The 15166-nt window shown below is 46.3% G+C and overlaps 1 protein-coding gene across 1 annotated transcript in view; it reads left to right on the top strand.

Annotated features, from left to right (window-relative positions):
• ZFYVE1 (zinc finger FYVE-type containing 1) overlaps nt 1-15166 on the top strand; it is a 33325-nt gene that overhangs the window by 3203 nt on the left and 14956 nt on the right. Inside the window, exon 2 of the mRNA XM_069950091.1 lies at nt 7345-7849. Within this exon, the coding sequence (XP_069806192.1) occupies nt 7345-7849 (505 nt within the window). The remainder of the gene's footprint in view (nt 1-7344; nt 7850-15166) is intronic.

Here is a 15166-nt window from a genome sequence, read left to right as displayed (position 1 = left end):
TCTATCTATCTCCTATCTATCTATCTATCTCCTATCTATCTATCTCCTATCTATCTATCTATCTATCTATCTCCTATCTATCTCCTATCTATCTATCTCCTATCTATCTCCTATCTATCTATCTATCTATCTATCTCCTATCTATCTATCTATCTATCTATCTATCTATCTATCTATCTATCTATCTATCTATCTATCTATCTCCTATCTATCTATCTATCTATCTCCTATCTATCTATCTACTATCTATCTATCTATCTCCTATCTATCTATCTATCTATCTATCTATCTATCTATCTATCTATCTCCTATCTATCTATCTATCTCCTATCTATCTATCTATCTATCTATCTCCTATCTATCTATCTCCTATCTATCTATCTCCTATCTATCTATCTTCTCTACGGGGAGGTGGGCAGGGGTGTACGGGGGGGGGGGCGGGCAGGGGTGTATGGGTACACAGGGGAGCGGGCAGAGGTGGATGGGTACACAGGGGGGCCGGCAGGGGTGGATGGGTACACAGGGGGGCCGGCAGGGGTGGATGGGTACACAGGGGGTCCGGCAAGGGTGGATGGGTACACAGGGGGGCCGGCAAGGGTGGATGGGTACACAGGGGAGCGGGCAGGGGTGTATGGGTACACAGGTGGGCGGGTAGGGGTGGATGGGTACACAGGTGGGCCCGCAGGGGTGGATGGGTACACAGGGGGGCCGGCAGGGGTGGATGGGTACACAGGGGGGCGGGCAGGGGTGGATGGGTACACAGGGGGGCGGGCAGGGGTGGCTGGGTACACAGGGGGGCGGGCAGGGGTGGATGGGTACACAGGGGGGCGGGCAGGGGTGGCTGGGTACACAGGGGGGCGGGCAGGGGTGGCTGGGTACACAGGGGGGCGGGCAGGGGTGGCTGGGTACACAGGGGGGCGGGCAGGGGTGGCTGGGTACACAGGGGGGCGGGCAGGGGTGGCTGGGTACACAGGGGGGCGGGCAGGGGTGGCTGGGTACACAGGGGGGCGGGCAGGGGTGGCTGGGTACACAGGGGGGCGGGCAGGGGTGGCTGGGTACACAGGGGGGCGGGCAGGGGTGGCTGGGTACACAGGGGGGCGGGCAGGGGTGGCTGGGTACACAGGGGGGCGGGCAGGGGTCTTGGTATACAGGGAGCTGCATGCATATGCTCCTCCACCTTGAGATCTGACCGGCGTCCCTGCACACACATGACATTAATGTGCAGCGCTCGCCGGGAGGGGGAGTTGGGGGAGCGGCACCAGTCCTGTCCGAGCGCCCTTCTCCTCCGGCCGGTGAGCGCTGCACATGTTAATGTAATGTGTGTGCAGGGACGCCGGACAGGACAGGATCACTCAGGAACATTCTCCCCTGGACCCTGCTGCTCCTCCACTTCCCGCGCGCACACCGGCGTCCCTGCACACACAGGACATTAACGTGCAGCGCTCGCCGGCCGGAGGAGAAGGGCGCTCGGACAGGACTGGTGCCGCTCCCCCAACTCCCCCTCCCGGCGAGCGCTGCACGTTAATGTCCTGTGTGTGCAGGGACGCCGGACGGGACAGGGGGAGGGCGGGCGCTCACACTGGACGGGTGCCGGGGGCGGGCATTCTCACCTGGGCCCTGCTGCTCCTCCACCTCCCGCTCTGATTCCGGCGTCCCTGCACATAACGTGCAGCGCTCACGCCGGGCCGCGACTGCGTGCAGAAGCTCTTTTGGAAACACAAAAATACCGCAGATACCGTCCTGGCTCAGTTAAGGTCGGTTAACCGACGCCAGTGACGGTATCGGTATTTTTGCGGTATACCGCCCAGCCCTAGTCGCCGTCAATCGTCAGTCGGTCGGTGCCTGACAATTATAGGTTCAAACCTATATCAACGATCAGCCAATGATCGTTGAATTTATTCCACAGAGCGATAATCAGCCGAATCGGGCCGATTATTGCTCCGTGGAATGGGCCCCTGAGTAAAACAGGCGGAATTCCTCCTGTCTCAGTGTCACATTGCCCGTCTATGGGAGAGCACACGCTCCTCTGCAGCCGCCGCTCTCCGCTCAAAGAAGTGACATGTCGGAGAGTGGTGGCTGCGGAGGAGCGCGCGCCCTCTCATTCACTCACAGCGGCACACTGAGCACGGTGGGATTCCGCCGTATTTGCTCAGTGCATACCACTACGGAATACGTGCGTAAAGGCCGCTGCGGATTCCATCGCTGGCCCCTGCTCGCGGGCATCTCCGCCTGTGCCATAGACTCCATTCTAAGCACAGACGGATTCCGCCGTCCGTTGAAAAAATTAACATGTCAATTCTTTCGGCAGACGGCGGAATCGGCCCAGCCATAAAATGTTTTTTTTTATTGCACGGGTGGAGATGCGTGCTGCCACGAGCAGGGGCCAGTGATGGAATCCGCAGCGGCCTTTACTCGCGTATTCCATAGTGTGCACGCACCCTTAGGGTTTGTTCACACTGAGTAAAACAGGCGGAATACCACAGCGGAACTTTCTGCCATGGAATCCAGCCTGTCTCAGCGTCACATTGCCCGTCTATGGGAGAGTGTCCGCTCCTCTGCAGCCGCTGCTCTCCGCTCAAAGAAGTGACAGGGGCGGCAGCGGCAGAGTCCACACCCTCTCATTCACTCACAGTGGCACAATGAGGATGGTGGAATTCCGCAGCAGAGAGATCCGCCGCAGAATTTCGTCGTATTTGCTCAGTGTGAACATACCCTTAGGGGTATACAGAGGGGTAGGGAACCTTGTCCCTCCAGCTTTTGCAAAACTACAACTCCCATCATGCCTGGACTGCCAGTGCTAAAGCTTTAACTGTCCAGGCATGATGAGAGTTGTAGTTTTGCAACAGCTGGAGGGACGTGAGTTTGACACCCCTGGTCTATATGCTGTAAGTATCTGATAGATGTGGGCCGCACCTATGCCAATGCTTCCTTCGCCCCTCTCGCAGCGGCTGGGATGCTAAAAACAATCAAGGAGGATGTTTTATGTAACTTCCATAGAAGTTAATGGGCGGGGGATACAAAGGAAGCAATGTTTTCCCAACTCGAATAATGTCTGTTGAATGTGGATCCTCCGTCTTTACTGCCAAAAACGAACAAACGGGCCGGTAAATGCAGTTGCCGTTTCCATTGATGATAACGGGAGTTTCGAACACATTAAAGCATCATGGTCTATGAGGCCATCTAGCAAGGGTGACGGAAGGTGGTTTAAGGGAGGACCCCGGCCAGGCATTTATGGAGTTGCATAAACAATATAACACGATGATCTGCTCTGGTTTAGTAACGGCCATTCACGGCCAAATGTTTTTCCTTCAAATCAACCGGTTTTAGAAAGTTATATAGATTTGTAATTTACTTCTATTTATATATATAAAATTTTTTTTCCAGTATTTATCAGCTGCTGTATGTCCTGCAGGTAGTGGTGTATTCTTTCTATTGTGACACAGTGCTCTCTGCCGCCACCTCTGTCCATGTCAGGGGAGGTTTTCTATGGAGATTTGCTGCTGCTCTGGACAGTTCCTGACATGGACAGAGGTGGCAGCAGAGAGCACTGTGTCAGACTGGAGAGAATACACCACATCCTGCAGGATATACAGCAGCTGATAAGTACAGGAAGACTGGAGATTTTTAAATAGAAGTAAATTACAAATCTATATAATTATCTGAAACCAGTTGATTGGAATTTGTCCTGGATTTAACCCCTTTAACATCCATGGAAGTTACATAATCCTCGTAAAATAGGCCGTCCCTAGGGCTGACCAATCAAAACAACCATTTTATTTCATGACCCCACCACCAGTTGCTGCATCTGTATAGCAGTTACATAAAATAGACTCATCTGTGAGCACAATGATGAGATGTCCCTTAGGGGAAGCGTAGTCCATTGGTTGTCAGGTATACAAGCTCTAGTACATGGTAACTCCTCTGTGTTCTACCGCCTAGCACGTAAAGCTCATTAAAAAATACTACCGCAATATGTAGGTGCTATGTGTAAATAGACGCAGATTATGGCGTGCAGTCGCTTCTGCTGACGGGTGGTCGGGTAACTATGGATACGACCATGCCGGATGGGTTTCGTGCATGAGCCCGATGGAATCCAAATAAAAACCAATCACGTTAAAATACTCCAGAACATTCCGGAAGGTAGAACGGTTTATTACTAAATCAAAGCTCGGGTATCTTTAGTCTTGAGGAATTCCCCTGATCTCTCAAACCTCAGCGGAGTTCCCCCTGTTCCTCTGTTTGCACTTGTTCTAAAATACAAATATTTACTTGTGAAATTAGTTTTATTTGAACGTTCCAGAGGTTGTCCGGTCTCTGGCGGTAGAAATAGGCGACTTTCTGATAGACTTTGTTTAGTTTCTTCTCTCCTGTTTACATGCTGGAGCGGCTACACTGATATTCTGTGACCAGTTAGGCTGGGTTCACACTACGACCTCATTCACACATCCGTAGTGCTCAATGAAGCACATCACACATCATTACCCCAGCGTGCCGCAAGAAAACAGTCCGCATTACAACATGTCCGTTTTTTTTTACGGCACGGACCGTGGCCCCGTATATACGTACGGACGTGTGAACGGGGTCTTTGAATAACATTGGTTTTATGTTCTGGCCGCAATTGCAGACAGAACAACGGACGTGTGAATTTGGCCTACGTTTTTGCAATCCGTTTTTTTCATCAGTTTTTTTGCAAAAAACTGATACATTTGTGTGCATCCGTTTTTATCCGTTTTTTTCTTTGACTTCAATTATATAAAAAAACAGAACCACTTTTTTCAACGTACGCAAAAATGTTGCTGACTCTACTTTTGTGTCCGTTAAAAAAAAAAAAGGGATCCGTCTTGATCCTTTTTTTTTGCAATGGAAATACGGATCAAAACAGATGCACACAAATTCATCAGTTTTTTTCATCCGTTTTTTTTTGCAAAAAACTGATGAAAAAACGAATTGCAAAAACGTAGTGTGAACCCAGCTTTAAAGGGTTATCTGGAAATATACACTATGTTTTCTAGGGGCACTATAAAAATAAGGGCCCTATGACATAGAGCGATAATCTGCAGAATCAAGCAGATTATCGGTCTGTTCAATAAAGACAACGATCAGCCAATGACAACGGTTATCATCGGCTAATCGTGTGTTTAGATCCTGACCTAAAATCATCGGCCGCCGACCGTGCATGGCTACGTATTTTAGTGATGCATGGTCGACGGCTGAGAAAATAATAGAGTTCATACATTGCATCTCTACACTCCGCGGTGTCCTGGCTTCTCCCCTCAGCCGCCAGTGGAACTGCAGAGCTGGTCTCTAAAGTGACAGGCTGCTCAGCCAGTCACTGGCCACGGCCTTCAGGGGTCAGCACTGCAGTACTCGCCGCGGCTGCGGACAAAGGACAGTAAGACACCGGGGAGTGTTGGAGAGGTAATGTATGAACTTTATTATTTTCTTTACACAGTCGTCAGCCATCGGCTGTAAAAAATGGATGAAAAAAACGGAAGGATTTGATCCGTTTTTCCATTGACTTCCATTGTAAAAAAAAAACAGATGAAAACGGATCCGTTTTTTTTTTTTTGACGGATGCAAAAACGTAGCTGACACTACTTTGGTGTCTGTTAAAAAAAACGGATCCGTTTTGATCCGTTTTTTTACAATGGAAGTCAATGGAAAGATGGCTCAAAAATGCATCCGTTTTTTTCATCCGTTTTTCATCCGTTTTTTTTGCAAAAAACGGATTGCAAAAACGCAGTGTGAACCCAGCCTAATTCAGCCCTAAACTCGCCTATGTCAGTCCCTTGTAGTTTCTTATCATTCTTCTATCTGATTCTGAGACAGACTGATCTCCCCAGGGACTGCCCACCCTGCAGCCTGGATAGGTAATGCATACTGTCAGCCGCTGTCTGTGCACCACTATAACACGTAGTGATGCGCAGTCGGCGCCCGACAATTATAGGTTCAAACATATATCAACGATCCACCGATGATCGTTGTCATCGGCTGATCGTTGTATTTATTACACGGAGCGATAACCGACTATCGATATCACTCCGTGGAATAGGCCCCTTAGAGTTAGCGCTTATTTTCACGCTCTCTAGGTGCTATGGTGCTGTGGCCCATCATCGGAAACTCCTGGCGTCTTGTATCAATATGAGCTGAAAGTTATCAAATCTTTGCGGGATTTTACATCGGGAGTTCCCGATGCCGGTCCATTCCTTGCGTTCCCTACAATGTGTGATCTCCAGAGCGTGAGAATAAGCCCTTAGTTATAGTATATATGGGCCATTGTTTATCGTGCAGTCCGGAGCGATCACTTCTCAGCTGACGGTAGGAGTAGACATTCCCTAATTTTTAATCCCCCACTCCCTCAGATTTTGTTAAAAATTGCCTAGCGTCTGGTTAAAAAAAAGAGAGCTAACGCAATACACCATTGTGTATTGCATCATATGTATTGTACACGTGAGGCTGCAGTTAGTCCCTGACCTCAGTGGTCTGTCCCTGTGAATGGCTGGTGAACATGTACGTTGCCCTACGGCACTTGGCGCGGTGGCAGAATTCCCGCTTGGTAAAGGTTTTTTTTGTTTTTTTAATAATCGGGCTGATTATTGCTCAGTGGAATAGAGATATTGTGTCATCGGCTGATCGGTTATTTAGGTTCAAAGCTAAAATCATCGGGCACTGATTGCGCATCGCTGCATGGAATAGCGATGCGTGGGGGGCGACTGATGATTTCACAAGCACCATATATTACCTAAACATGTTGCAGGTCTTCTCCTGCGCTCCTTCTTCCTCCCGGTCCTGCGCGCAGCAATAGTGGTGCAGCCTGTCTTATCTGACAGACCGCTCAGCCAATCACTGGCCAGGATCGCCTTAGCCAGTGATTGGCTGAGCGGTCTGTCAGCTCAGACAGGCCGCACTGAAGCTGCTGCTGCTGCACGTGGGACCAGGAGGAAGAAGGAGCGCAGGAGAAGACCTGCAACATGCTTAGGTAATGTATGGTGTCTAAACAAGGGCTGCAAGGACATCAGTAACGATGCAGCCCTCGCTTAATTATCAGGCCGTGTAATAGGCCCAGTAAACGAGCACCGATTTAGCTGATCGGCACTCGTTTACATTATTGATCAGGCCCCCATCGGCCTGTGGAATAGGACCCTGAGTGTCGGGTTCGGACAAGTATGAAGTGCATGGTGACTCTTAGGGACTGGGGAGTTTAGGTAAGAAGACCAATATTTGAAACATCTGGTGTTGGTGCTTGATAAAACTAGTGGAAGGAAAGATGGAGGATGGTCCTGAGTAATGTAATAGGCTGATATCATTACTCTGAATTACTTCTTTCTTATCGATCTTCTACAGGTGGAAGATGAAGAAGATTTCTTGAGAAAACTGGATTGCAGTCCTGATGACTTACTAAAAGTGGTCTCAATCTTTGGAAACACGGGCGATGGGAAATCTCACACTCTTAACCACACGTTCTTCTACGGACGTGAAGTTTTCAAAACTTCTCCTACCCAAGAATCGTGCACGGTTGGCGTTTGGGCAGCGCTCGATCCCGTCCATAAGGTTGTGGTCATTGACACAGAAGGACTGCTCGGAGCCACCGTCAACCTGAGTCAGAGAACTCGGTTGCTTCTTAAAGTCTTAGCCATTTCGGATCTAGTTATCTATAGGACTCACGCCGATCGTTTGCACAATGATCTCTTCAAGTTCCTCGGTGACGCCTCTGAAGCCTACTTGAAACATTTTACTAAAGAGCTGAAAGCTACCACCGCACGCTGCGGATTGGATGTGCCACTATCCACTTTGGGACCCGGAGTCATCATCTTTCATGAAACTGTACACACCAAACTGTTGGGATCAGGTAAGCTGTTACATTCTAGCCAACATGTTAGTACATTTCATATATGGCGTTGGTATTCAAAGGGTTATTCCACTCAAACACAGCTTTTCATATGTTGCTGCCCATAGTGACTAACAATTCCTTCCATACTTGTTATTATCTATTCAGTTTCCTTCCCCCAGTTTTGAGTTGCTGCTTTCCGCTGAAAATAAATAAATCTGTGTGTGAGCTTTTCTCTCTGTCTCCCCCTCCTCCCCCCTCCCTTCTGAGACAGAAGATGTAAACAAGTCCCAGCAAGGCTTTATCTGCAACTTTGTAGCTTCTTTGTAATGCTGGGAGGGTTAATCTGAGGTCAAGTTGCTGATAAGCTCATTACATTGTAATTGTAGCATTACATTACATTGTAGCATTACAAAGATGCTACAATGTTGCAGATACAGTCTGCCAGGGACTTGTTTACATCAACCGTCTCGGAAGGGAGGGGGCAGACGGAGAGAGAGGCTCACACACAGATTTTTGTGTCTTCAGCAGAAAGCAGCAGCTCAGAACTGGAGGAAGGAGACTGAATAGATGATAAGTAAGGAAGGAATTTGTTAGTCTCACCATGGGCAGCAACATATCAAAAGTTATGTTTGAGTGGAACATCCCTTTAATGTAGAGTGGAGATAAAATTTTACATACAGACCTACACTTTCGGCTTGTGGCTGCCACATGCAGATACCACCATTACAGTGGCTGTAGGATGTTCATAGCAGGCAATGGATGTGGACCTGCTGTGCTCCCAACTGGCTTGGCTTAGAGCAGGGATGGGGAACCTTCAGCCCTCCAGCTGTTGCAAAACTACAACCCCCATTATGCATGGACAGCCAAAGGCTGGTGATGCAGTTATTGTCCTAAAAAACGACTTTTAAACTTGCAGCCCTGTGTCAAATTGGTGTGGCCTAGTGTGTCTATGCACTAGGCCTGCACCGCCTCTCTGTCCCTCCTCACTGTCCTCTTCACCATAAGGAACGCCCCAGGTTAAATTTCTCCTAATAATTACTTGTCCGAACTTGCCTTAACGATCCAGCACATGTGCAGTCTTCAGACTAGTGATGAATAGGAGAAATCCTACCCGGGGCATTCCTAATGATGAGAAGGGGCAGAGGGGTGTCACAGGCCTAGGGCACAGACACTCTAGGTCACTCCAGTTTGACACGGGGCTACCAGTTTAAAAGTTGTTTTTTAGGACTATAACTGCATCACCTGCCGAACGGACCCGGGACAGATCTGGGATTAAAAGCAGCTATCCGAAGGTACAAGTGTTTTGGGGGTCAGATTGTGGGTACAGAGTCACTTTAAGGTCGAATTAGTAAAGAATGGGAGGGGTGGGGGAGGAGGAGACGTGTACGCTGTGGCTCAGTACAGCCTTTTTGACACATGAGCTCTACACTTAGAGCTGACAGATTTCTTTTAAATAGCTGCCGATGAGCCAGGAATAGATGGAGGAAGATATCAGAGGTTTGTGCACTGGTCCCCATAGAACAGAATGGGAAGCACGAGTCCCCAAACTCTCCCACAACTTTTTTTTTTATTATTTGTAGCGTAACTGTGTTGTGTCTGAAAGTTTCACCACGACCGTAAAGGATGTGACTAAGTATAGCACCATGACGGGGAGAAATAACTCCGGCTTGTTTACTTCAGTCTCTGACTAATAGAATAACTTTTACATTCTCTTCACTTCATCAAGAGCGGTTATGTAAAATTAGACATTATCCCGACATCCGATATGATATCGATATCCTCATCTATATATGGATGAAGTGTCGGCTCCCATGGGCACGATTCCGAACTGTGCATTAGATAACCCATCCCCCGCACATGTATACAAACACACCACTCCAGCTGTGTCCCTGAGATCAGCATAGTGTGTGTGAATATATATATATTTATTTATTGGGGGAGATTTATCAAACATGGTGTATGGTTTGATAAATCTCCCACCATATGGATACGGGGTGTCTCTTTTGTGAATCAGCTATTTTACTTGTAGTCGAATCCTATTTATTTATTTATTTATTTTTTTAACAGTTTGATCCAAAATTGTACACCATAGCTGAATAGTTATATTTTTCCGACCATAATCTTATTTCTGTGTCAGGTTTAGGCGGCAGTCTATCATTATTTCATGGTTTGGTTTCTTACGCCGCTCAGTTAGCGCTCGTCCATTGAGGAAGCTCTGTTCTAAATGCAAACATGTATGGAAGCCTAGGCTCATATAGACTAGTATATAGTCGTATTGTATATAGTAGTAGTATAGGCTCATATAGACTAGTATATAGTCGTATTGTATATAGTAGTAGTATAGGCTCATATAGACTAGTATATAGTCGTATTGTATATAGTAGTAGTATAGGCTCATATAGACTAGTATATAGTAGTATTGTGTATAGTAGTAGTATAGGCTCATATAGACTAGTATATAGTCGTATTGTATATAGTAGTAGTATAGGCTCATAAAGACTAGTATATAGTAGTATTGTGTATAGTAGTAGTATAGGCTCATATAGACTAGTATATAGTAGTATAGTAGTAGTATAGGCTCATATAGACTAGTATATAGTAGTATTGTATATAGTAGTATAGTAGTAGTATAGGCTCATATAAAGTAGTAGATAGTAGTATTGTATATAGTAGTAGTATAGGCTCCATATAGAGTAGTACAGTAGTATAGGCTCCATATAGAGTAGTATAGTATATAGTATAGAAGTAGTATAGGCTCATATAGAGTAGTATATAGTAGTATTGTGTATAATAGCAGTATAGGCTCCATATATAGTAGTATAGTAGTAGTATAGGCTCTGGCACGGTGTGGACTTAGTGTAGGGACCCATGTGTATCAGATACCGGCACGAGGTACATGGGGCAGTATGGCTTGATCAATTCATACACAAAATTCTGATGTGTTTTTTATTTAGCCAAGCGGCACTAGTATCAGCCATAGGTGTGAGGTGCAGCGCTCTTTTTTCTTCCCTGAACCGCATTTTGTTTCTCTCTTTTCTCCGTGTATTGCACTCCTCCTGGTGAGACCCACATGACCGCAATTAGCAGGAGACACCTGAGTGCACATGGTTTTAATCCCTCCTGTCTTTTCCCATTCTGTCTGCAGCAGCTATGGTGAGCGCAATACCTCATCCAGACTTGTGCTGTTTGGGGGCGACCTTCTCCGCCGGCAGTGCTGGCCGGGTTCTGGTGTGGTGTTTTTGGGTCTGGTCCTGTGGCATGGGGGTCGCAGGGCCGTCCCATGGCCCCCGTTCCCTGACTGTGCGCGCCTGCGGGGTTGGTAGCCACTGACTGGCACGGTGTGGACTTGGGGCAGTATGGCTTGATCAATTCACACACAAAATTCTGATGTGTTTTTTATTTAGCCTAGGGGCACTAGTATCAGCCATAGGTGTGAGGTGCAGCGCTTTTTTTTCTTCCGTGAACCGCATAGTAGTAGTAGTATAGGCTCCATACAGCGTAGTATAGGCTCCATGTAGAGTAGTATAGGCTCCATATAGAGTAGTATAGTAGTAGTAGTAGTATAGGCTCCATATAGCGTAGTATAGTAGTAGTAGTATAGGCTCCATATAGTGTAGTATATAGTAGTAGTATAGGCTCCATACAGCGTAGTAGTATAGGCTCCATATAGAGTAGTATAGTAGTAGTAGTATAGGCTCCATATAGCGTAGTATATAGTAGTATAGTAGTAGTATAGGCTCCATATAGAGTAGTATAGTAGTAGTAGTAGTATAGGCTCCATATAGAGTAGTATAGTAGTAGTAGTAGTATAGGCTCCATATAGCGTAGTATAGTAGTAGTATAGGCTCCATACAGCGTAGTAGTATAGGCTCCATATAGCGTAGTATAGTAGTAGTAGTATAGGCTCCATATAGCGTAGTATATAGTAGTATAGTAGTAGTATAGGCTCCATATTGCGTAGTATATAGTAGTATAGGTTCCATACAGCGTAGTATATACAGTAGTAGTATAGGCTCCATATGGGAAACCTGCAGCTCTCCAGTTGCTGCAAAACTAAAATTCTCATTGTGCCTGGACAGCCAATGCTAAAGCTTTAGCTGTCCAGGCATGATGGGAATTGTAGTTTTGCAACCACCGGAGAGCTGAAGATTCTATGATCGCTGCTCATCGGCACATGTAACACACATATGCATCACTCAATTTCTTTATGGATTTTCAATTATCTCAAATTGAACCTGAATTTCCTGTACGGCGTCACAGTGTCACATGGTTGCCGCATTCCACTCCGTCCCTGTCACTTGTTATTCATTGACCAGCAGAATCCTGAAATGATTGCTGATCTTTTGTTTTACAGCAAGGCTTTTAGTTCCCATATAACAGAACCAATAACAATGAATATAAATTCTGAGCTCTGTGCCCCCTTCAAACAATAGATTGGTGGTGGTGGTGGGGGTCCTGCACTTGTGTCTTCACTGATAAGCCAACAATTTCAGTGATGGAAATGGCACTTTAAATTTTCTTATTTCTTCACAGCAAAAGAAAGCAATAATGGCCCAATAGGGCTCTAACACTTAAAGGGAACCCGTCACCATGAAAATGCCTCGTAATCTATCAGCATCATGTTATAGAGCAGGTGGAGCTGAGCGGATTGATATATAGCTTTATGGAAAAAGATTCAGTATAACTTTTAGTTCCTTGATTAAAATCTCTGATGTTTCCATTCTAAAGAGTCCAGACTATTGAGTGACAACGCCCACTGGACTCCTTATCACAGCATGATCAGGCATTTCACTAAGTTATACTGAATCTTTTCCCATAAATATATCAATCTGCTCAGCTCTTTCTGCTCTATAACATGGTGATAGATGGTGATAGATTAGATAGCATTGTCTGGATGACAGGTTCCCTTTAAGGTGGCCATACACCTTCAATGATAGTTCAGCCATCTGTTATCTCCGCCCCCCCCCCCCCTTTTTTTTTTTTTTACAAAGGACGTTCCGTGCGCCTGAGTGATAGTGTTCTCTCTCTATTGGGAGGGGTTAAGCAGCAGTCAGAGAGCTCTGGCTGTGGCTTATCTCACCCAGAATAAAGGGGTGAGGCTATGATTTTACATCACTCCTGACCCCTATCACCACTGTCGGTGGTCGGTCAGGAGAGCCCCATACACCCTATACCAATGACCTAAGCCGCAGGTATGACTGACAAGTATAAGGTGTATAAGGGACCTTTAGGCCCTCTTAGGGCTCCATTGTTTGTTATTGCTGTAGTGCCTTTTTGTCGATGTATACCTAACATGGGAAATAAGAATCAACGTGATCAGCGTATACAGGGACAAATTACAGACTTTTAACCCTTAACCCACATGCTGACGGCACATAGATCACCCATCCTCAATTCAACTTGCTGCACGGGGTCCTGTATTCCTGCTCTCGCGCCCAGCCATCAGTGGCTGCGGCTGGGCAACTGTACTGATTGGCTTGGCGGGAGAGCCGGAAGGCTGGGGCAAGTGATTTACATACTTGCTTTGGTCTGCTGCAAGTATGTATTCACATAGGAACTGACAGGACCTTGGATTGCAATGGATCTTGCTGCAAAACTCACAGCGAGAAATCTGCTGCAATCCGTTATGTGTGAAGCTGCCCTTACTCTGTGTGCGGTTCTCCATCCACCTCTGATATATACCTGTATACCATGTGTCAGCGTCGTCTTTCTGCTCTCAAATTGTTTCCTTTCATCAGTGGACAGTGTCATCTAGGCGGGGCTTCATGACAGTTGGTCCCTCTCCCCAGCCAGGAGATTGGGCCCAACTGCCATGAAGCTCCGCCCAGTAGACAGTGTTAACCAATTAAATGAAGTGTGAGTGTCACTTTAAAGTATTTAATCGTTCGCTGTTATTTCGCAATCGTTCACTTACCGGTTAATGTGATTCCACATTGTTCCTTCATTTGCTGGGATCAAGTGGAGTAAACAATCGTAGTAACTAACGACTATTGTTCTGTGTAATATGGTGAACGATTTCAGTCTATGGGACAGGCGGAGAGTGAAGCAGGAGTACGTGAGGATGAGCGGCAGAATCTGCGGGGAGTTCTCTGTGAGAATTCCGTAGTTTGCACGTACCCTAAGACTCCTTTTACACGTACAGATTAAGCGCTTGTTAAGTGAACAAGTTATGATTTAGACATTCCTATGGAAAGTCGTTAATGCGATCGTAATCTAATCTAATTCTGTGAATGATGAGTGATTACACTGAAAGACTACCGATTACACCAGAAGATTATTGATTAAATTTGAACGATTTAACACATTTTTGCACGATAATCAATCAGCCCGTGTAAAAGGCCCTTCAGGTGTAATATCTGACATACGTCAACTGCTACAGTACCGTTTTTCGTTCTTGGATATATCTTTTAATGTTTATCAAGTTTTCTTGGACCTTCTTTTACATTTCTGAAATGGGTGGTGAGTTAAAGGAGAAGTCCGGCGAATTTTTTTTTATTATAGTATTGTATTGCCCCCCAAAAGTTATATAAATCCCCAATATACACTTATCACCGGAAATGCTCATAAAGTGCTTTTTTTCCCTGCACTTAGTATGCATCAAGGCTTTACTTCCTGGATAACATGGTGATGTCACTTCCTGGATAACATGGTGATGTCACTTCCTGGATAACATGGTGATGTCAATTCCTGGATAACATGGTGATGTCACTTCCTGGATAACATGGTCATGTCACTTCCTGGATAACATCACCATGTATATTGCACCCGACTCCCAGAGCTATGCGGGCTGTGGCTGCTAGAGAGAATGATGGTAGAGGGATGCTCAGTGTCCCTCCAGTGCCCTGTGTCCCTCAGTGTCCCCCTGCCATCATCCTCTCCAGCAGCCACAGCCCGCACAGCTCTGGGAGTCGGGTCGTGACATCACCATGTTATCCTGGAAGTGACATCACCATGTTATCCAGTAAGTGACATCACCATGTTATCCAGGAAGTGACATCACCATGTTTATCCAGGAAGTGACATCACCGTGTTATCCAGGAAGTGAAGCCTTGATGCAGTAGTAAGTGCAGGGAAAAAAGCACTTTATAAGCATTTCCCGTAATAAGTGTATATTGGTGATTTGTATAACTTCTGGAGGGCAATACAATACTTTAATAATACATTTTCGCTGGACTTCTCCTTTAAACACCCTCCTGGCAGGAGATGGAAGGACGGATAAAATGTGCATGCTCGACCCTCGGCTCACCTTCTCGGAGTCTCCGGTGAAAATGCTGAGATTATGTTCTTGTACAATCACTGGCCCTGGCCCTGGCACACCATGTACTGTGCTGACTG

Source organism: Dendropsophus ebraccatus, chromosome 13 (genome assembly GCF_027789765.1).
Source record: "Dendropsophus ebraccatus isolate aDenEbr1 chromosome 13, aDenEbr1.pat, whole genome shotgun sequence".
Lineage (NCBI taxonomy): Eukaryota > Metazoa > Chordata > Amphibia > Anura > Hylidae > Dendropsophus > Dendropsophus ebraccatus.
This window is presented reverse-complemented; position numbering and strand designations above follow the sequence as displayed.